Genomic DNA, 22576 nt, shown 5'->3' with positions numbered 1-22576 from the left:
GTAAGACAGTACTATCATTGTTAGTGTCCTAATTAGGACGATGACGAAATTGGATGGAGCACATTGATGGCGACGCAACACCAGCAAGCTAGCTAGCACTGCTGATTGCTTCATCCATCACCATCACTCGTGCCAGCTGATCATATCATTGAGTTCACACGTGTAGCTAGCTTAATTAGCTTGCTCACATGTTTTAAATTTCTTTTCTTATGTAATAATATAAGATGGTTTAAACTCTCCGTTCAACGATCAAAGATTCAAATTCTTTCAATGATCAATAAAAGTCGTAGGCAGCGATGGAGCTAGAAATAATTCCAATCCTGAAGAAATTCAACTATATCAACAACGAAAATTTGAAGGGAGTATTTGACGGTGTGCCTGGGAGGTTGTCTAGGATAGCCGGGCTTAAATAAAATCTACAAGAAGTTATACAAATATGAAAATATCTCGTATTTTAAGTCTTCCTTTAGTAAGGACATCGCTCGTGTAAAAATCCTATAAAATTTATGTGTTCTGAATCGGTAGATGGTAAAATCAGCCAGTCAGTCAAGTGTTAGAAAATTCTTGGGCCTTTTCTTGCCATCAGCAATAATCCCGGGGCCTGTTATTAATGATAAAAAAGTCTACTGACTCCCTCCAATATAGATCGAATTTTGAGAGAGTCAAATTGGACTTTTTACTTAATGATGACCCTGAGCTCTAGTTGCACAACAATACACAGAACGGCCCAACAAAGCTCAATTCAGCCCATTACACAGTGTTAAGCTGCTGGTTTGGGCCTATTCGGCCTTATTTAGGAATAAGTTCACTTTGTGACCCTTAAAAGTGATCGAAATCTAATTCGTGACCCTAAACCACAAAACCGGATATCTCGACCTCTAAACTCTTAAAACCGGTGCAATTTGACTCCCTCGGCTGTTTTGGAGGACGGTTTCGCTGACGTGGCGCCTACGTGGCGATGTTGACTCAGTCTTCGGTCCACATGGAGCTGACGTGGCGCTTATGCATACTAGAATTGAAAATATATATGCAGAACCCACTTGTCATTCATACCAAAATAATAAATGTATAGCCATTGACATGTGGGGCCCATATGTCAGTCATCTTTCCTTCTTCCTCTTCCTCCTCCCTTCCTGTCCCTTCTCTCTCTCCTATTTCTCTTCTTCTTCGTCTGCAGGAGGTGGTGGGTGCTCGAGGGTCCGAGTGGCCGCGGCGGCGAGCGGGAGCGGAGGCGGTGACCCGACGGCGGCAGGAGGAGACGCCGCTCACCGGGTGATGTGCCATCCCGGAGTACAACGCCATTGAGCTCCTCGCCCACCACGACACGCTCCACCTGCGCGCTCTCGTCGAGCGGATTCATACCGCCGCCGCATGCCAGGCCGATGCCGCTTATCCTCAAAAGAATCCTACCGTCATTAATGGCATTCCTAGCCTTCTTGTTTTTGCTTTGACCCAGCAAGCAAGAAACTCCTCCAGCGTCTAGTCACCTCAACCACGAACTTGAATCCGTTGCTCTGCTACTGCTGCTGTAACGGTTGCGCTTTGAGTGTGACTACAGTGTCTGCTGCTACTACTACTACTACTCTGCTTTGCCACTACTTGGTTCGCAGGAAGGTGGTGAGAGGGAAAGTGTAAGGATGAGAGAGGGAGAGGGATTGGGATGGAGTTCTTGGTGGCTCAAGCGCTCCTCCTCCTCGTCGTCATCTCCAACTCCCTCCCGCTCCCTTCCTTGGGTCTTGCTGCAAATGGTGGCACGCCGCCGCCGCCGCTGGGTCGCCGCCTCCCCTCCCGCTCGCCGCGGCCGCTCGGGCCCGCCGCTGCCTGCAGACGAAGACGAAGAGAAATGGGAGAGAGAGAAAAAGAGAGAGAGAAGGGAGGAGGAAGAGGAATAAGGAAAGAGGGCCCATGGCCCCACATGTCAGTGGTCCCACATTTTTTTTTGTGTGAGTGACAAATGGTCCCGCACATATTTTTTTAATTCTAGTATACATAAGCGCCACGTTAACTCCACGTGGACCGAAGACTGAGTCAACATTGCCACGTAGACGCCATGTCAGCAAAACCACCCTCCAAAACCGCTGAGGGAGTCAAATTGCACCGGTTTTAAGAGTTGAGGGATCGAGATATCCGGTTTTATGGTTTAGGGTCACAGATTAGATTTCGATCACGTTTGAGGATCACAAAGTGAACTTATTCCCCTCGTTTATATGGATCTCATTTCAGGCCCATCCAACTTGAAAGCTACTAGTAATATTTCGGCCCACTAAGGTGACACCTAGATGGGTTGGGCCATAGTCCATGGATGAGACGGCCCAATGGGCTGACCAGTCTTCTTCAACCCTACTCCTCCAAGGCAAAGCAAAGAAAAGCTCCTCGTCTCCGCGTTGCCGCACAAGGGAAACCCTCGCCGCCGCCGCCGTCGGGGATGACGTCCGTGCGCGCCGTGGGGTCCACGCTGCCGTCGATCCGCGCGGCGGCGGAGCTGGCCCGGCAGGAGCTGCTGCGGCGGGAGCTGGTGGAGTGCCAGCTGGTGGCGGGCATCTGGTGCCACGGGTTCACGGTGTCGCAGCTGCGGAGCATCCGCGCCAGCCTGCCGCCGACGGCGAGGCTGGTTGTGGCGAAGAACTCGGACGTGGCGGCGGCGGTGGCCGGGACGCGGTGGGAGGCGGTGCGGCCGTTCGCGCGGGGGATGAACGCGTGGCTGTTCGTCCGCTCCGACGAGATCCCGCCGGCGCTGCGGCCGTACCGCGACTTCCAGAAGGAGTGGAAGCTGCAGCTCAACGACTTCACTGGCGCCGTCTTCGAGGGCCGCCTCTACAGCCCCGACGACTTCGCGCAGCTCGAGTCCATGCCCACCAGGGTCCAGTCCTACCAGTACCTCGTCGGCTGCCTCCAGATGCCCGCCGTCTCCGTCCTCGCCGCGCTCCGCGCTCGCCAGGAGGCCATGGCGCAGCCGCCGCCCGCCGACGAGCCGGCTCCAACGCCACCGGCGGACAAGTGATCACCGCATCTCTCTTCTCATTTTTTTTTCTCCTGCAAATTTGTGTTGCAGAAACATTGGTAGCCCATAAAAACGCATTGCGTTGCTTGAATATGATGTATCATCTTCCAATATTACATGTTGATGTTTTGCAAACAATTGCGAATTCGCGAGTGATGCCGCATCGCCATTGCTCCAATCTCACGCTCACCATCGTTTTGGCACTGGTTGATCGTGGGTTTTAATTGCACTGATGCATGTGAGAGTGGAGATTAACGGTGTTTGAAGTTGCTTGGAATTACTGATGTGTTCATGAGCTTGTGTTGCAGTGAAGCTAACACTGTTACTGGTAGCTTGAATGCTTGAAATGCCAGTGATGTGTAGAGTTTGCTGATTTTTTTTTCTTTTTTCAAAAGTTAGTTTTGTACAATCGAAAGATCATGAATTTTGAAATATGACATTGAACTTTGGTGGTTCACTTTAATAGCACCGAAAGATTATGTTGCAAAGAAGACAAGGATTACTTAGCATTAGCAGCACGCCAACACTGACGGCGAAATAACAAACTTCAGGAACCCCAAGGGGGTTGAAGCATAGGAGGTTGATGCCTTCAGGCTTCATTCAGTTAAGAAACTATATCCAGCAGAATTGCATGGTGAGCAAGCCTTACTGAATATAGCGGCTTTACCAATGCAATCTTCAGGTAGATGAGTCGGAACGACGAGCACGTATTTACACTGTAGAACAAACCAACCTTGATAAATTACCATGCCTGTCACAAGACATTAGGGTCTACTAAAATTCCTTTCACTTTTCCTATACATACAAAAAGAGAGAACGTTGCTACCTAACTAGCACATAAACACCCTTGAGCATATAAAGATCTGGCGTTTCTGCATTCTGGACTTCTGGTAACTTGATGTCTGAGACAGTACATAGAGGTCTTATCAAAATTACTTCCATGTTTTACCTATACATGCACAAAGGAAAAGAACGTTGCTACTAGTATCTCAAACCATATCAACACCCTTGATATCCAAAGATCTCACATTTCTGTATTCTGGTTCACGACGAATCAGCCTGAGAGAAGCCATCTCAAATACTCAGTTCCATCATCACAAGCTGGGGCATCATCATCAGGAGCAGCTACCCTCTTCCGCATCAAACTCTCCACAGGTATGGCTTTCCTCTTCCTCCCACCTGCTTGACGTGGTCGTTCCCCGTCAATTTCTTCGAAATTAGCCTGCACATAATGATGGGAAAATTATAATCATCTTAAGGGTTTAACAAGAAGAAGATACCATCGGTCAGCTATTTCATAGCAGAATTGTTGTTTGTGTTACCTGAACGTACACATGAGCACTAGATTTCTCATGGTTGTCCCTTACATGCTTGTACGAAAAACTCTTGCCACACCCAGAGAATCCACATACAAAGGGTCGCTTCTGCTCATGGACTGCTTTCACATGCTTGTCCAGATTGGATTTCTGCAGTTCAAAGTCCCCCCCCCCCCCCCAAAAAAAAAAAATTGAAAAGGATGGAACGATTTGCAATTTATTGGAAAGAAATAAAAAAATTCTGTGAAACAGAATCAACCCTGAAAGATTGAAATCCTACCTTTGAAAATGACAACTTGCAGTCCTTGAGGTGGCATCGAACCCTCTCAGTAACACAGGAACCTTCATGCATTCTCTGATGACGTTTGAAGTTCTTCTTCAGCTGTTTGGTTCCACAGACATCACAGACAACATGTCGATGACAAGATTTGTTATGGGCCTTGAGGCATTCCAAGTTGGTAAATGCCTTCATGCAGCCTGGTTCACAGCAGATAACTTCACTATAATCCAACTTGACTGCACAAGTAAAACAAGGTATGTCACGGCACAATTAACCAATTCTCACTTCTCAACTTCTCACAGGAAGTAAAAGCAGGCATACAGCGCATGCACAGTATAAGTAAATCATGCATTTGATCTGAAGAGATAAATGATCTTTAAAAGAAACAGGAGTATCTTGCAGGATACTTTGAAGAGTTTATATCAGTATTCTAGCTCAGAAATAGAAAAAGTCAGAGTGTCAGATGACATAACCAGTCTATATATGATAAAATTGATCTAGGAGGGTTGCTGAGCTATTTAAAGACAGTAAGAAAAATATGGCACACAAGTATCTCACCATGTGATTCCTCATGCTTCTGTAACTTAGAAGCATATTTAAAAGTCTTCCCACAGTTTTCCTCAGGACAGATGAACTCTTTCTTGCTTTCACAAGGAGAGCCATCTTTATGCATTTCCTGAACATGCCTTTGGATATTACCCTTTATAGTGAACTTACGGTTGCATCCTTCCATGGGGCATGCAAATAGCTTTCCTTGATGTGTAAGTAGATGCCGGTTCAAATGGTCCTTCCTGCTATAGCTGAAGGGGCAACCATCTACATGGCAGGAAAAGGGCCTCTGCAAAAGCATATACCTTAAATGTTATACTGAAAGCAGAACTTTATGATTTACTTGACATAAAATAAGTAGGTCAATGTACACACATATCCATTCAGTGCAATATGCTAAAACTGTTCCGATAATCACACTACTATGCTGCAAATGAGACAGCTGCATGAATAGTCAAATACCAGTGACAAATATACATGTGTATCTTGACTGAGTAATTGCATCTAAGACAGGATCCTTAAGTAGCTTGAGAATAACAATATCTCAGTACGTACATATCACTGTAAGTAATAACAACAGTTGGAACAAAATCAAGTCTTAGAATGAGCAATTTGAAATGAACAAGCAAACCTGAAAAAGTGTGTGAACGAGGCATTCTTGATGGAGCTTCTCAGGAGAGTCTCCCCATCCTGATACTAGTCCATTCAAAGCCTTCACGCATTTTGGAGTTCTTTGGGATCCAATGCTTCACGCAGTCATATATAGTCTGCCAAAATCAAAATATATCAGAAACCACAATAGGCCATGCACTAATCCAACGAAACAGAGAGCCAAATGGCACCTATACCTATATACTTGAATTAACTTTCAAATGAGTAATTGTTTTGGTTGTTGTGTAGAATATTCACTGAACAGGACAGATACACGTCTTTTACACTAAAGGGGAATACGAGGAGCTGGTTATTCCATCACAAGCATAGCTATCTCTTCAGTGTACATGCTCTACCTACTTGGTTAACTGTTTGATCAAAAGACCATCAAGTGGTGCTTGCATTAGATACAACCAACAGCGCTACGCATGCAGTTCTTCAACAGTAGACTTGCGCGTAAGAAAAGATCCTTCAATAGCTTGGAAAAACTAAGAATGCAGCGCACGTAACAATAACAGCAGTAGCATAGAGCAAGCAGTTTTTTGCAACAGAAGAAATCACCTGAAGAAGAGCGTGAAAGAGGCATTCTTGAAGGAGCTTCCCAGAAGGGTCTCCCCATCCTGGTACTAGTCCACTCAAGGCCTTCTCGCATTTTGGAGTTCTCTGGGATCCAATGCTTCACACATCCATATGTAACAAAATAGTGAAATAGTCTGCAAAAATCAGCATAGATCAACAAACCTACCCAACCAAAAAAGGAGTGAAACGACAACTATTAACTGTCCAGGGAAATTTGCTGTCAACACAGCATAACTATCACCATCCCTAGTCCCTACATAGGACAGAGCATCTATCACAGCTATTGCAAGTAATACTCTGAACAGAGAAACACATAGCATCTATCACATGCGCCAAAGAACTTGATCATTTCAGTGAACATGTATCGAAATTCAGATACCTCAAGTGAATGGCTCTGCATGTGTTGCCTCAAATGGGCCGGCTTCTTAAAACTAGCACCGCACACCTTGCAATCATGGTCCATCTCTTTGCACGTCTCGCCGCCACCACGTCCCAAGTAATCATCCAAATCATCCACTTCATCCTAAAAACACAAATAGCAGCACCGACAAAACCAAACAGTCAATCATTCATCCATCCAAGTAACCAACCACCGTGGCGAGCAGCCAAAGCACGGAGAATATGACCACTAGACGCATCTGAGGTTCTGAACTATGAAGCGAGAGACGCCATGAGCGACCTTATGGTGTTCGAGGACGTGGGCACGGATCAACCCCTTCTTGGAACGGACGACACTGCAGAAATCGCACTTGTACCGCCTAATATCCCTAGCAGGAGGCGCCGCCCCCTTGCTCCCCCCCTCCCCGCCGGCGACCTCCCTTTCCTCCGCTCCGAGCTCCACGCTCCCCATCTCTGACCAAACCAATCCCCCAAAATTCGCGTCACAAAACACACATAACGAGCAAAATCACAACCAAATCAACCAAAATCACCGAAATCCGCGCTACACGCGGCGTGAATAAGCAGAGGATTACCTCTAATTGCAGAGGAATTCGCTGAATCAGCGGCTCCGCGAGGCTCCAGATGTTGGCGACGGCGGCGCACTGGGAGAAGGAGAAACCCTCGACTCGAACCAAGCAGTAGAAGCGGTAGTGGAGTAGGCAAGTCTTAGCGGGTTCGGGTTTGAGAATGCGGGTGCCGGGTTCGGGTACCACCTTAAACCCGCATGTGTGCCCTCATTCTCCCCTACCACAGTTCCTTCACGTGTGCCCGGGGATGGCAATTTTACCCACGGGTCCGGGTATCCGCGGATACCTGGCCCGATGGGCATGGGCATGGGTGTAATATTTTGCCCGTGGGCATGCCCGCCCGAGACCCGAGAACATAGCGAGCAGCGGCCGGGTATTATTTTTTGCCCGCGGATAATCCATGCCCTACTCGATACATATGTATTTGCTAATTTTGGCCCATCTCTTATGCCTCATACCCTTTCCTCTTGGCCCATTTGGCCCACTAACCAGATACATATATATATATACTCAACTAATAGAAACCCTAACCTAATTCCCCACTCCTTCTCCTACCCAATCCCCACAGCAGCTGGCGGCGGTGGCGGTGCGAGCTATTGGCGGCTGCACGGCCGACGGCGGCGGCGACGTGGGCTATTGGCGTCGGTGGCGGCTGCGCTGCCGGCGGCGGCAGCAACGCGGGCTAGCGGCAGCGGCGCGGCTGGCGGCGGCGCATAGGAGTAGGCGGCGCACGGCTTAGGCGGCGTTACACGACGGCGGTGGCGGTGCACGGCACAGACGGCGTCGCACGACGGCGGTGGTGGCGCACGGCACAGGCAGGGCCGATGGGTACCCATCGGGTATGCAGTGCCCGACGGGCATGGGCACGGGCATAGGATTTTGCCTGATAGCCCTTTCGGGCATGGGTCGGGCATGGGCACATGGGTCTCGGGTCAGGCATGGAATCGCTCTACCCGTGCCCGACCCGACCCGTTGCCATCCCTACGTGTGCCCTCATTAGTGTGGTGTGTTTGAGAAAAAAAAGGGGAATGCTAGGTGACGGGATACCGTCCCCCAACGGGATAGCTCCTCTCCACAACGCGATTCTTATCCATATACTCACTGGCCGCCGTCGCTGTCCCCCGCCGTTGTCGCGCCTGTCCACCGTTGCCTCCGCCGCCGCCGCCGCGCCCATCCCCAACCGCCGCAGCGCCCGTCCCCCGCTACTGCCGCCGTCGCCGCGCCCGTCCTCTGCCACCGCCATCGCCGTCCTCGTCTACAAGGGACGGCTGCAGGGGGCGACCGCGCGTGTCGAGGTGCTCCTCCCCCAACGGGATGCCCAGCCATATCTAGTAGGAATCACCTGATACCTGGTAGGTATCATCCGATACCTCGCAAGTATCACGTGATACATGGTAGAAATCGTCTGATACCTCGCGAGTATCACATGATACGTGGTAGAAATCGTCTGATACATGATAGGTATCGCATGATACCTCGTGAGTATCACGCGATACGTGGTTGAAATCATCTGATACCTGACAGGTTTCACATGATACCTCGCGAGTATCACGCGATACGTGGTAGAAAATCGCATGATACCTGATAAGTATCACATATGATACTTGCAGGTATCACCTGAAACGTGTGTAGAATCGTTTGATACCTGATAGGTATCACACCTGATACCTACTCGAGATCATCCTGTTGTGTAGAATCGTCTGATACCTGATAGGTATCACACCTGATACCTACTCGGGATCATCTTGTTCGAAAACGGGATTCCGTTATATAGCAGCCCAAAAAAATGAAAAACAAGATTGGGAAGATATGTAAAATAAAATAGAGCACACATCTTGAAGTCTATCTGAAGGACGAAAATTTGAGTGTAAACAAATTTTTTTTCACACGAGTGATGTGTAGCAAAAACAAAAAAAAGTCGAAAATGCTTTCGGACGGATGTCCGGACACTGTAAAATATCGAACGTCGGCTTTATCCAAACATTCTCTACCACATGTTCATTCTTCTCTCTCTTTCTTCTCTTGCTGCTTCACCAGCATTGTTGGCTATCTCCACCACACGAATCATTGGTGGCCACACAGTGGTAGCGACGGGGGCAAGACGACACGGGGTAGGGGGAGGCACTAGAGCTTGCTAGGAGCCACACGGCGATGGAGGCGATGCAGCAACGCCGGCGGGGTTCTAATGCTAAAGCGATTGGTCCTAGTCGAGGTCACCTACCTCGTGTCGTTACTTGTCCGAGGGCAGTGCCCGGAGTTGAAGAAGAAGACGGAGGTGTCGGGGGACGGTATCCCGGAGTTGAAGAAGAAAATGGAGGTGGGTTTCCTCGGGGGTCGGAACCGGAGTTGAAGAAGAAGAAGACGGAGGTGGGTTTTCTCAGGAGCCGGCGACTGGAGTTGAAGAAGATGGAGGTGGGTTTGTTTTGTTGGAGTTTTAGGGATGTTGCATCCTACTATTTTAGCTTGTTGCATTCTATTGTATTAAGGTGTTTCAATTTGTTTTGATTTGATGTTGCATATATTGAATCTTCATGTTACAATCAATATGTTTCGATTGCATTTGGTTGAAACACTTCCGTTGAAGCGATGAAACAATTTTCCTTGATTGATGAAACATCTAAAACTTTTTCAGTGAAACATTTTTCATCGAGCAGTGCAACATGTGAAACATTTTACAATAATACAATGCAACACCTTCCTAGATTGATGAAATATCTGAAACTTTTTCACTGAATCATTTCTCATTGAGGAGTGCAACATGTGAAACATTTTGCAACAATACAGTGCAACACCGTCCGATGTTTTGAAAAATATCAAATGTCCTATTTGTAGCACTCCTAAAAAAAGTATGTCCCGACTAAATGAACCAATTCTCAGTTCTCTACTTCTCACAGGAAGTAAATGCATGCATACAACGTGTGCAATGTATAAGTAAATCACGCATTGGATCTAAAATATCTTTAATATATACAAGGGTATCTTGTAGGATACTTTGAAGAGTTTATATTAGAAAGAGAGAGTCGAGTGTCAGATCACATAACCTAGTCTATACATAATAAAATTTATCTAGGAAAAGAAAAAAAACAATCTGAGTTGCTGAGCTATTTAGATACACTCAGAAAAATATCAGACCCTAATTTCTATCGGCCCCTGAAATGTCAAGACCGGTCCTAGCAATGACGAAGAGGTGGTGAAGGTTGTGTCAATGGCCTTCGTCGCCAATAACTCACCGTTGCTCTAGGGCAAGAGGTCATCCGACCCGTGCGGAGGCAGGTGGCACGGCGTGACATGTAAAAGAGCTCCAAGGAGCGTCTCGCGTTGTAGGGATCAACATCTCCGGGACGAAACTAAATGGTACATTTCCAGCAACCATTGGCGAGTTGACCATGTTAGTTAAATTGCAAATAGTGTACAGTGGATTGACTGGACCATTGCCTTCTCTGGCAAAGCTCGATCAACTTCAGTCTCTACGCATAGAAGGGAACACCTTTGTAGGGCCTGGGCTTGTTCCAGCCGATTTCTTCACTTGTCTCGGTACAATGTCATACGTCAGTCTAGGCAACAATCCATTTTCATCCTGGTCCTTTCTAGACTCACTTCAGCTTGTGGAACCTCCTCTGATAAACTTCAGCGTTGATTTATGCATTCTCACCGGGCGCATTCCCCAATTCCTAGCAACATTTGCTCAGCTGACATATGTCCCAGACAAATAATAAGCTTACAGGGATTGTTCCGTTGTCATTAGGGGTTACCCCTTCATGTAGTACTTTGCCTCCATAACCAAACCCTCTCTAGCATTATAGAGTTTGCCGCCAACCTAGGAAATGTTCAAACTTTAAGACTTGATGGCAAAAATTTCAATGGTCGTCTTCTCGACTTATTAAATTTGACGGCGGAGCTGGAGGAACTATATCTTAACAACAATAGGTACATGCGTATGTATATATGCAGGTACGCTTATATATACTTGGGTTACGTATGCATCTTGGTCCAACATATTTTTAGGAGCTAGCTCAATTGCCTCGTTAATTGTGATGCCATCAATGCAATAGGTTCACTGGGCTTGTGCCTACGTCATTGCTAAACCTTGGGAAGCTTACCAAGGTTACGCTTTCGGAGAACCTGCTTCAGGGGCTTGTGTCGTCCTTCCCGTCTAGATTTACTGACATCGATAATGCTCTATTAACCAATAGCTGCCTACCGCCTACCGAGTATTGGTGACTGGGTTACACTGTAGTTGCTAGCTACAGGCTCCGTGGGGTTACCATAGAGGTTTGTAGTTAAATGGCAAGTGAACGATCCCTGTGAAAATCGTTGGGATGAGACATCATGTGACAAAAGAGGGGTACACTGTCGCAGTGGTAAAAGTGCAAGGTAACAAGGAGTTGAACAACACGAACACCTCCAGCCACAATAACACCGGTCGGTCCAAATAGTAGCACTGCAAAGTGACAGACAAGGACGACAACGCCACCTGCCGGTGTGGTTCTAGCCACTACCTGCTGTTGTGGCAATAATCGGCACCATGGGGATTGTAGTCATAGGTGTTCTGATTTACCGCCGGTGGCACAAGCCTACGACAAGGGAGGTGGTCAAGGTGGAGATGATTCAGGTGCCCTAGAACCCTCCGGCTAGTCCAGTTCTACAAATCTCTTTCGAGATCGTGGAAAGAGCCACCGGGGGTTCAGCGACGCCAACTTGGTAGTCAAGGACGGGTGCGGCAAGGTCTACAAGGGCGTGCTCCCCGTCGAAGGCGACTGCAAGAGCGTGTGTGCAGTTCGAAGCTGAGCTTGGGTGTGCTCCGGCACCCTCGCATCGTGTCACTGTTGACGTATTGCGTGGAGAAAATTATGGTGTATGAGTATATGTCATAGGCGGCGCTATCAAATCACTTGTTCCGTTAGGAGTAATATGGTCTGTGAAGAGATGAAGGAGTGTGAAGATTGCATTTGGTGTAGCTGAGGGCGACGTCTCACATCCGCTGGGAGGGATAGGGCCTGCGAAGAGGTGAAGGAGTGTGAAGATTGTAGTGTGTGGGTGGAGGGGCAAATGCCCCCATGTGGTGTGGCTGAGGGCGACGCCTCACAAAAGGAGCTCCCCTCACACTCACACAATGTTCAGCCATAAACTAATTGTTGTTTTGCTACAGTAGAAACACGTTCTACATGAAAATGACAGAAAATGACCTGCTCGGAATGGAGTTGCATCTTCACACAGGAAACTGAAACAAAATACCAATTCTCACAAGGCCTATTAGAAAAAAAAAGTTTCATGTAAAATACTATGTCATAAATATGCAGTGTCTATACATTTGTTGTCCTCCATTGGTGGAGATCTAAACTCTACTTTTATGTGATATTCTTGAGAGCAAAAGGTTAGAAAGGGGTTCCTACATCTTCTCCTGCTAGTGCCAAAGACAGGCCTAGCATTATTCATAGTTATTCACATGAATACACATTTTTCATTTTTTTTATAAAAAGTATGTATATGCAATATATATTACGTATGTGTATAAGGAAACAACAAAAGTGCCATATTAAACATTAAACATATGCTATATATTGTACCTTTAGTGCTATGTGATATTATATATGCCAAACATCAAACTTTTGGCATTTAATCTTTTTCTTACTTTTGAATACACAACTTCAAAATCCTAAGTCCACCTCTGCTCACGCCTTTATTATTATGAAAGAGAAGGAAACGGCTCCGATAAAAAAGAAGAAGAAGAAGAAAATGGACCTGGTGATCCGCTATTAGACGAGAAGATAAAAGATCTAGACCCTATTTAGGGGAACTTGTAGTTCTCAGCCGCAGCTGGTGAAAAGCTAATCAAGTCATCATATATATCCTAGCTAGCTGCATATATAATTATATCCATGCATACACATTTGTCATGCCTAAGGAGCTAGTATTCACTAAGCTGATCATCATCATAACAATTTCAAAAGCAAAAGCTGATTAGCTCTGAGTAGGCAGTACGTCCTGCATACAACTGTGGTATTGTTTAGTTACGTGACGTACTCCGATCAACCGAACTGCCCAGCGGCCGCTTGTTCCACATGGCCAGCGGTGGAGGAAGGTTTTGCCACCCAGTGTTGCCGCTGCTCCTCCTCATCTGCTTGGTGGCGGCGGCAACTGACGGCAACAAGTAAGCTACTCACGCTCGCTCATCCTCTTGATATCTCTCTTTATATGGTTACAAACTTACACTCTACACTACATGGTTCTCCAAGAAACGTCAGTGTTGATACATTTCCACCTGTAATTCGCCTCCAAGATAATTTATATAATTAACAGAATATACAATCCATATTTACATCCAAAAATCCCCAAACATATGTACACATATTTATATATGTTGCATGCTCAATTGATTTTGCTGGAAGAATTACCATGCATGTATATATGGACTTCAATTTCATCTCTACATAACACGACTTGCTTATGTTTATTACTTTTTTAAGTTATCATCTATTCAAAGTACAATTTATATTGTACACTACCAGACTAGCCTGTAGAAAAATAGGATTTACCATCAGAAATTATTTTTCTATGAGTGAACCGACAGGAATTGCCGATAGAAAAATCAAGAAATTCAATTTTCCTATGGGTTCCCTACAGAAAATCAATTTCTAACGGTTCTTTCATGTAGGTTAATGTCAATTTTTCGTTAAGTAGGACCGTCACAAAAATTAGTTTTACTGTAGGACAACTGCGGGGCCATCAGAAAATATCCTCGCCCACATGATAGATCACAAGTATGGTAGTGGTACAAGATTTCAAATTGTATGCATGATAAACTTATTAGGTTATGGGAACCAACGTGCGCTCCAATTCCTTGTCTTTTACATCCACTACACCGCAACATAGATATAGAAGCACTCAATCTGTCGGTATAAACATCTATTAATGGCACATTGTCTGTCAGGAAAGAGTTTTACCGATAGTCATTTTGCCATGAGCGTCTGCTAGGGGTTCAGCAGTCGGCAAAAGTTTTTACCGACAGATATCCTTTTTACTGGCAGAAGAGTGCCGGCAATTCTTTAGTTTTCCCAACAGACAAATAATTACTGGCAGACAAACTATTCATGGCATAAAATATTAGTCATGGCAGATTGTCTGCCTTCTTATAACACTACCGGCATATAGTTAGATACTAAGAACTACATTAGCTTTTTTTAAAAGACCATATAATATATTGCATCGAATGTACCATTGCCAAGTGCACCAATTAAATTAATGATCATGAAACAAACACATCTATTTATGAAAGAGAAAAATTAATTTATTGTTGATGACTTTATCCTTCACAAAATATATCTGTTTACAATCGAAGAAATATAGGTCAGATGCCCACACCACAAACACCCAATCTAGTCTAGAGTGCCACCTGCAAACACAAAATAGCTACTTCTGATGGCTTTGCATGTACAAAAGACGATGACCATCCTTCCAGTAGATTTCTCCATCCAAAGCAAGCTATCCTACATGCAGTTCTTCAACAAGATGTGAAACATTGCTAGAATTGGTTCAGCTATCAACCACATCCCACCTAGAAAAGATATTACACATAATAAGCACAAGAGGAATGTTACATGATCATTTTGTAATACTGAAAGTAAAACAACTATACATAAGAAAAAGGGTATTTGTTTTTTGAGTAAATTTCATAAAACTACACGTTTTGTGGTCCAAGTTATAGAAAACTATACACACTTTGACACTTGACGTTTAAGTACATATATTTTGGTAGTATAGTTTCACAAATCCACACTATCAATGAATGTATTCACCCGTGATATGACATGGCTGTTCCACTTAGGACGAGGATGTGGCATCCTATTATCAGTCATTGCACGAAATTAATAGGATGCCACGTTCTCATCCTAGGTGGAACAACCACGTCATCTTATAGGTGAATCCATTCATTGATAGTGTAGTTTTGTAAAAATACACTACCAAAATATATGTACTTAAGTGCCAAGTGTCAAAATGTGTGTGGTTTTCTGTAACTTGGACCACAAAACATGTAGTTTTGTGAAATTTACTCTTGTTTTTTTTTAACAGTGTAGCTTTCTTGTGGTTTGCAGATCAAAGATAATTGCAATAGTAGCATTGATCAACTTAGTTGCACATTAGAGAAGCTAGAAAAATCTAGACTGTTTAGGGAGCTTCTAGCAACTTAAGATTCTAAAAGAAGTTGCAGTTGCCAGAAACTCCCTCAAACAGGCCGCTAGTACATGTTGCTTTATAACAGGAGATTCTCCTTAGACTCATCAGTAGTAGTAAACGAGTATATGAGTCTGATGACGAAAAATCCACTCTTGGCCGATGGTGCCAGATCTGTGTTGGCGCGAACTAAGTCGATAAACACAACGGCCTAGGAGATCTGCTTAGCTCTAGTGCAGGTTCAAAATATTGATGAGATGCGGGCGTGCCAGTTAGTTTGATCCTACAACTGACAAGATATATAAATAAAAGGGTCGATCGGCTCAAAAGTCGATAGAGCGATATTAGCCGATGCCGATACTAGTGGATGTTGATAGAGTTTTGATCAATCAGCTATGTGTCCAATATAGAGTTTGACACTTGATATAAGAAATGACATAAAGACAATCAACGATGACAATGTAATAAAATAACAATATAATTCAATCGAAACCCCGATGAATGATACGATAGAGTGCGTGCTAATGCGATGGTTAAAGCATATATCGGCTGGAGGTCCGATGTCATTAAATCCAAACGATTAGATAAACAGTGAAACCTTTATTGCGATCAGCTCAATCCAACTTGTATGTAATCCTTATAAGCCAATGCAATGTCCAGATAACTCATTGGCTGAAACCCCGATGAAACCCTTGTTGGCAATCAAGAAGCTTGCTGGAGATTATGGTTCCAAGCACGACTTAGTAGATCAAACTTAACTGATGTAATACTAAGTATAAAAAGAAACATAATATCTAGACAATCAAGCATTTGATTGATTTTCAGGGTGGTAGATACATTATATAATCTAAGCCAGCAAAGAAATCTAGCTAATATTGACAAAACCCTAGATAGAGATCGGTCGATGCAAGTAGAAGACACTGCGAATCTATATTATATAATGTATATGATAACTCGACGTCTTACATGGACAAGATTAGAGTGTGGAAGCGATGGAAGCACTAATCCCAACAATGCAAGCCGCCATAACAAGCCTTTATCTCTCGCCGGAGATTGAAGCCGATGCAGCCCAACTTGAAACAAGAACTCGTCGAAAAGTAAAGTAAAAAGGGTGGCGACGCATCGAAGTTGTATTGATCGAGAGATAGATTAAAATAACCGCATATGTACATATTTATACCCATAGACCGACATAAGTCCCTATAGGACATGACATACAATTTTATAAAGATAAAAGAAAAACATAAAGTCCTTATTGAAAACTAAACACACTTTTTTAAAATTAAAAAGAAACTAAATGAGCTCTGCCTAATTAATATATAGAATTAAGCCGCCATGACATGGTCTTCATGATTCCTTTCTAAACTTGGCCTCAATCAGTTGATTGTGCTTTTTACTTAACCGAATCTACCAGATAATCTTATCAAATTTTTACATTAACACTTGACGGGTTTGGTTTTCATAATGCGGAAATCGGATTCGGGTCTAAACCCGCACGTGAGCCCCCACTCTCTCCTTCCCCTTCCACCCCACTCGTGTCGTGTGGCTGAGCACCGTACGACGCCTCCCCCGCCCGCCTCTCCCCGACCTCGTCGCCGGCGATGGCCTCCGCCTCCACCGCCGTGGCCAGCGCCACCGCCGGGACCACCCGTTCCTTCGAGAAGCTATCTGCCCCATGGATGATAGGCCGGGGACACGTGGCGCTCCCCCCGTCGCCGGGGCGTTATCCCGCGGTCACGGTGGCCGCGGCGTCGCGTCGCACCGGCGAAGGTGGGAGGAGGCGGAGGAGAGCCAGGGGTGCTGATCAGGAGGATGGCCTCTCCCTCAGCTCCGGTGAGTTGCGTCGTCCTCACCGTCTCCCACTCTCCAGCCTCTCCTACCTGACTAGCTAGCTCCATGTATCCGTGCTAATTAAGTATAGTACCAATTAACCTTCTAGTTGAAACCTTGAGCTTGGAATTGTTCGACGACTCATAGAGAGTCAAAGGTGTGATTAGATGATTTCTAATCATAAAACGCGCAACGATTTTGTTTATACCTCACCGAGCATATATTTATCTGTGGTGAAATTAAGTTTTCTGGTTCCCCTTATGTATAACTGTGAGCAGAAATTGAGGCACCAAGTTCCACTCCCCCCGTTCGCACTACCGACAAGGAGAGCACGAAACCTGCATCAGAAACCGGAATCACAAAGAAAGGATCAGCCATTAGAAGAGTTACTTTGGTGGTTAGTGTTTGACGATATAACGCTTCATCAGTTGATTTTCAGTGCTGCGCTTGATTCAGTAAATTGACCTTTTGCAGGTCCTTGCTGCGGTTTTCTTCGGCGTTAGCATCGCCCTGAGGGATGGGGTTGGGAAGGCATCTGAATATTTTGCTGGGTATGTGTTATGCGTCACAACTGAATTTTTATACTGAAAAATGTTTTATGGAACTGTCAGCATTTACCCATCCACCAGAACAATTGTAGGATTCCCGCCGGCACTATTATGTTAGCAAAGCCATCTAGGAAAAGAGTTGGTGAAAATTAAAAATGTATGGGCTCATTCATTGGTTTGTGCAAGTTAGTTTGCCCAGTTGCGATTTTGAACGTCTCTTACTTGCTTATTTACAAATAGTTAAATGATTATTTCTGAATTTAACTATGCTTCTTCTTTTTGTCCTCATCTCCTGTCTTTTAAATTTTATGTGTAACAATTTGATATGTTTCTGTTGTATAACAGATATTTATTGGAACAGAGTTTGTCAGTAGACAATCTCTTTGTTTTTGTTCTGGTCTTCAAGTATTTTAAAGTGCCACAGGAATACCAGGTATGATTTAGTAGTTAGTTTGGTATATAATGCCCATGTCTATTTCATCCTTTTCTTCTCACATTTTTGTGGTATTCAAAACAAGAACCGGGTGCTCTCTTATGGTATTGCTGGAGCAGTGATCTTCCGCACGGTGATGATCACCCTAGGAGCAGCTACGATTCAGGTTGTTTTTTTCTCACATGTTAACATCACTTATCTTCTTAGTTCTATGATCTTGCAGTAATTCTTCTTAACTTCTCTTTTCCTGTAGAGGTTTGAAGCAGTGAACCTATTATTGGCTTTGATCCTGCTATTCACTTCATATAAGGTGGATCGATCAATGCTTCTTTTCTTCTATTCTCCTTTTGGTGTACTAAGTTACTTTACCATGTTTGAAATGGACATATATGATGCTATTATTGCTCACCCAATACTTCCTTTTATGAGAATGACAAGTTCTCACTGTCATTTTACAAAAATCTACCTGTTTTATTTCCTGTGAAATTTCAGTCCCATCACTGTCTCTAACAACAATATACTCTAATACTCAACCAATCCTGGACTCCAGGTGCATGTATTACATTATTAAAAAAGTATTTGGCATATACCTTCCATCAGTCAATGGCTAACAGCATGATGACTTGCATCTTTTGGGGATTCTTGTTTGTTCCAGCTATCTTGTTATAGTTCAACCTAGTCCTTCCATCATTTAGTGAGCACTAAGTTGTCACACTTCAAAAATATTATGTTTTGCTTAATTGTAATGAATGGCACCTCAACATGTTAGGCAAAGCTTCTTTCGAGTAACTTCAAGTGCATTAAATATAAGTGATGTTTACGGATGCTAATATTCATTCTTAACATGATGGCAGTTATTTGCTGAAGAAGATGAAGAATCTGATCTATCTGACAATTTCATAGTGAAAACATGCCAAAGATTCATTCCTGTCACTGGTAATTAACTTCATTCGATGATTTTCAGTTTCTCTTATGACATTACATTTATATTATTTGGAACGAAACCAATCTCCACTGTGAGCTCCAGATCATAGCCATACTGACCAGATACTCACTGAAATTTTTTCCACTTCCTTCACAAGTGAACTTCTTATGAGTAGAAGTTAATATACACTCGCTTGCAGTTGCGGTTAAACTCACTCTTATGTTTCTTTTGTCAGATTACTACGATGGTGATCGGTTTTTCACAACTCAAGAAGGTTTATGGAAAGTAAGTGTCCGACTGTTGTCCAGTATAAGCTGGATCATTATCACAAGTTCACAGCAGCTTGTACACGCTTGTTAGTACTAGACATGATTGCCTTCTTAGTATTAGAAAACTGACCTGTCTACATATTAAAGAATCTGAAGTATATCTATTTGTCAGTACCCTTACAACTTCTGCTTGTGCAGAAAAGATTCTAACTACAATATAGATGAAATTGGGTTGACCATTCAATACAATAATCTGACATCAAGAGCTACCTTTTCCTGAAGATACATTTTCTTTTGTTGTTAATATCTGCAGGCCACACCTTTGCTGTTGACTGTGGCAGTGATCGAACTAAGTGATATTGCTTTCGCTGTAGGTTCCTTTGCAATCTTTTTCCTGTGCAAAGTTTCATTTTCTATTTTATGATCACATGAATGGGGATTGACATTTCTGATTTATAGATTGACTCAATACCAGCAGTTTTTGGTGTCACAAGGGATCCACTTATAGTGTTATCATCAAATATTTTTGCTATTTCTGGTAATCCTTCTTTCTTTTGTGTTTATGAACACATCTTACAACAATCCTTTCTTTTTATTCATAGCACATATCAGCACTTACCAATGTAAGAAATTTTACAAGAGAACTTTTACCACTAGCTAGGAACTTCCCGTGAGCTTGCTATTTATCAATGAATATTTCTGCAGCCTTTACTTTTGTTAGCACCTGCAGCCTGCATTCATTCAGCCAGTTGATGCTCAGAGTTAGTTTTCACAATTTTGCAGTTATCTGTTCCATAAAAGTACTGTTTCTTGCTGTAGGTATTTGGGCTGCATTCAGCTTGATTGTTTCATATAAAATTTAAATATACTAGTTATATATCTGGATATTACAGACGATGGTCTAATGTGGCACACATGACCCTATTATGTCCTCTCGATAACGCCAACTCTAGGTTTCTAGCAATCTTTGATGTTTATACCTCAGTTTGCAGACAAGTGATTGATTTGGTAATTGAGTAACTTCTAATGATGTAATTGGGTAAATGATAAATTGATAATAACATACATCATAGTTACATACTGAAAGTTGAATGAAGCATGAAAGAAGACATTAGATATCAGCTAGTTTTGATGCTATATATTTTATATGTCACACATTTTATGCACTCTTCACACATTGTTAAGTGCTTACCTTGAAAAATTACTCTATAGGTTTGAGGTCACTCTACGTACTCATTTCTGAAAGCATGTCTGAATTGGACTATTTGCAGGTACAAATCCACTTGCTCTTTTAAATATAGTAGAGTTATTTACCTATTTATGAATACTGTGGTGTACCTAATACTTATCAATTCCTTTAGCTATTTCATAGTTATACTTAATAAACAACTTGGCATTCATCACTATTGATATTCGTTGTATAGCAGTGATTACTAGCAGGTGTTACTGAACCCCATGGACATTAGCATATATCCATATATTTCTCAATTATCTACTTCTTGTTCCTCTTATTGCTATTGGCTTTTTTTTTTTTGCAGCCTGCAATTGGTATAGTTTTGGGCTTCATAGGGACAAAGATGGTCTTTGACTTTTTTGGTGAGCAACTAGAAACCACATTAGTGCACGCAATTGTCAATACTTTCTTATATACATTGCGGTTCAAGCTATGTTTTGGTTTCTCCATTAGCAACACCAGATGACAATGTTGATCTGTGGCAGGTTATCATATACCAACTGAAGCTTCGCTTGCTATTGTTACCACGTGTCTAAGTGGTGGAGTAATATTGAGTCTTAGGAAAGCATCAACTGAAGAAAAGGACAAGTAGCCGGCTTGCTGGAGAGGAGGTAAAAGGGATAAATTAACTTGGTGTTTCTTTCACAGGTAGTCATACTACAACAAATAAATTGTATCAATCATTTAATAAGCTAGAAAAAAGTACATCTTTTTTCCGAATGTTACTTGTATGCCTATGTCAAAGAACCAGACCGACGAAACATGTAATAAGTCATGTATGTAGGATTAATTAAGTCTTTCTCATTTAAATAGCTTATCTCCCAGATCAGAACTAATTTTGATTTTTTTTAAAAAAAAAATGCAGTGTAAACGTGAACTGCCAGTTAGTAAAGGCCATTGGTTAAACAAGTGTTTTTTTTTCTATCCTAGTATTTTCAGACCAGGTTCCTCCATGTTTTGCTGGCAGTCACATCTGGCCATTAGTTATCAGTCATGTCATGAGCTGAGAGAAAAGAATCCAAGAATTATCTGATTTTTTTTTTGCAGTGTTGACCTTATGTATTGAACAGAATACTTGTGATATCTGTGCTCCAGGAAACATACTTATATTTTTTGCTTTCTTCCAGGTCGAATGAAAATACTGCTTCCTGAGAGCTGCTCCTTTTATCTGGATGCAGGGGTTCATCAATGCATCATTTACTTTGATCACCAGATGTAGAGCAGTAGAGGAGGTCCTTGAGGAGTTTTCACAAGACGACCACTGGGCTTGTACGTATAGTAATGCTCGTGTGGTTTTGAAGGCAAATCACAACCAGTGGTTTTGATGTGTGACCCAGTATAGAATTATGAGGTTGATGACTGCCAAGGCATGAAGACTGGTGTCTGACATCCAAATTTAAGGCCATGTACGCCTTGGTTCGTCTTGAAGCAGAAGGGTTAGTGGAAGATCCAAAACAGCAGCAGCCTACTAGGATGACTGACTGGCATGGTAATCATAATTCTTCCCCTTTTTTTTGAGCTTGTAAAACAAGCTCACAAGCATGACATGCACAAGCAATGTCAAATTTTATTGCAACAAAACATATGGTGTATAGCTGACCATTATATTTTGGTTCGTTTAGCTACTGATCCTTATTATGTGGTTATATTAAACTGTTGTGATTCGTGGGTCTGAGAGCATTATCTGAAATCCCTTGCAACATATGAGTTCTCTGCAAGTGTTCAACATTTTAAAAAGAATGGTACAATCATCCAGCTGCTTCGATATGGGGTTCCCGAAGGTTCAGATTTCAGGATGCTGGAATCACATCATAGAAAAAG

The 22576-nt window shown here is 43.3% G+C and overlaps 3 protein-coding genes across 12 annotated transcripts; 2 read left to right on the top strand and 1 right to left on the bottom strand.

Annotated features, from left to right (window-relative positions):
- Window positions 1–2360: 2360 nt before the first annotated feature.
- Window positions 2361–3250, top strand: LOC4337653 (large ribosomal subunit protein uL10c). Its single transcript, XM_015782512.3, has one exon. The coding sequence runs from the start codon at window positions 2426–2428 to the stop codon at window positions 2999–3001; it is 576 nt and encodes a 191-aa protein (XP_015637998.1). The 5' UTR covers window positions 2361–2425; the 3' UTR covers window positions 3002–3250.
- A 461-nt stretch (window positions 3251–3711) lies between these two features.
- Window positions 3712–7445, bottom strand: LOC4337652 (transcription factor IIIA). 7 transcript variants are annotated; one of them, XM_026025706.1, is made up of 9 exons: window positions 7351–7445; window positions 7056–7228; window positions 6756–6899; window positions 6359–6510; window positions 5778–5913; window positions 5156–5435; window positions 4598–4833; window positions 4324–4467; window positions 3712–4223 (listed from the first exon to the last, which is right to left on the bottom strand). In XM_026025706.1, the coding sequence occupies exons 6-9, from the start codon at window positions 5328–5330 to the stop codon at window positions 4056–4058; spliced, it is 723 nt and encodes a 240-aa protein (XP_025881491.1). In that variant the 5' UTR covers window positions 5331–5435; window positions 5778–5913; window positions 6359–6510; window positions 6756–6899; window positions 7056–7228; window positions 7351–7445; the 3' UTR covers window positions 3712–4055. The 7 variants fall into 7 exon arrangements, with proteins under 7 accessions (XP_025881491.1, XP_025881492.1, XP_066166752.1 ...); XM_026025707.2 differs by lacking the exon at window positions 5778–5913; XM_066310655.1 differs by lacking the exon at window positions 7056–7228.
- Window positions 7446–17060: 9615 nt separating this feature from the next.
- On the top strand, window positions 17061–22427 carry LOC4337651 (thylakoid membrane protein TERC, chloroplastic). Of its 4 annotated transcripts, none has more exons than XR_001545732.3 (14): window positions 17061–17349; window positions 17625–17743; window positions 17821–17897; window positions 18240–18327; window positions 18413–18493; window positions 18581–18637; window positions 19182–19263; window positions 19488–19537; window positions 19835–19891; window positions 19981–20059; window positions 20734–20792; window positions 21060–21117; window positions 21241–21403; window positions 21934–22427. XR_001545732.3 is itself a non-coding variant. In XM_015782107.3 (14 exons), exons 1-13 carry the CDS (start codon window positions 17118–17120, stop codon window positions 21345–21347), a joined length of 1146 nt encoding a protein of 381 aa, XP_015637593.1. In that variant the 5' UTR covers window positions 17061–17117; the 3' UTR covers window positions 21348–21366; window positions 21934–22427. The 4 variants fall into 4 exon arrangements, 2 of the variants coding, with proteins under 2 accessions (XP_015637593.1, XP_015637592.1); XR_001545731.3 differs by having other exon boundaries at window positions 21883–22427; XM_015782107.3 differs by having other exon boundaries at window positions 21241–21366.
- The last annotated feature ends 149 nt before the right edge of the window (window positions 22428–22576 follow it).

Source organism: Oryza sativa, chromosome 5 (genome assembly GCF_034140825.1).
Source record: "Oryza sativa Japonica Group chromosome 5, ASM3414082v1".
Classification (NCBI taxonomy): domain Eukaryota; kingdom Viridiplantae; phylum Streptophyta; class Magnoliopsida; order Poales; family Poaceae; genus Oryza; species Oryza sativa.
The sequence above is the reverse complement of the archived record's forward strand: the minus strand, read 5'-3'. Positions and strand labels throughout refer to the sequence as shown.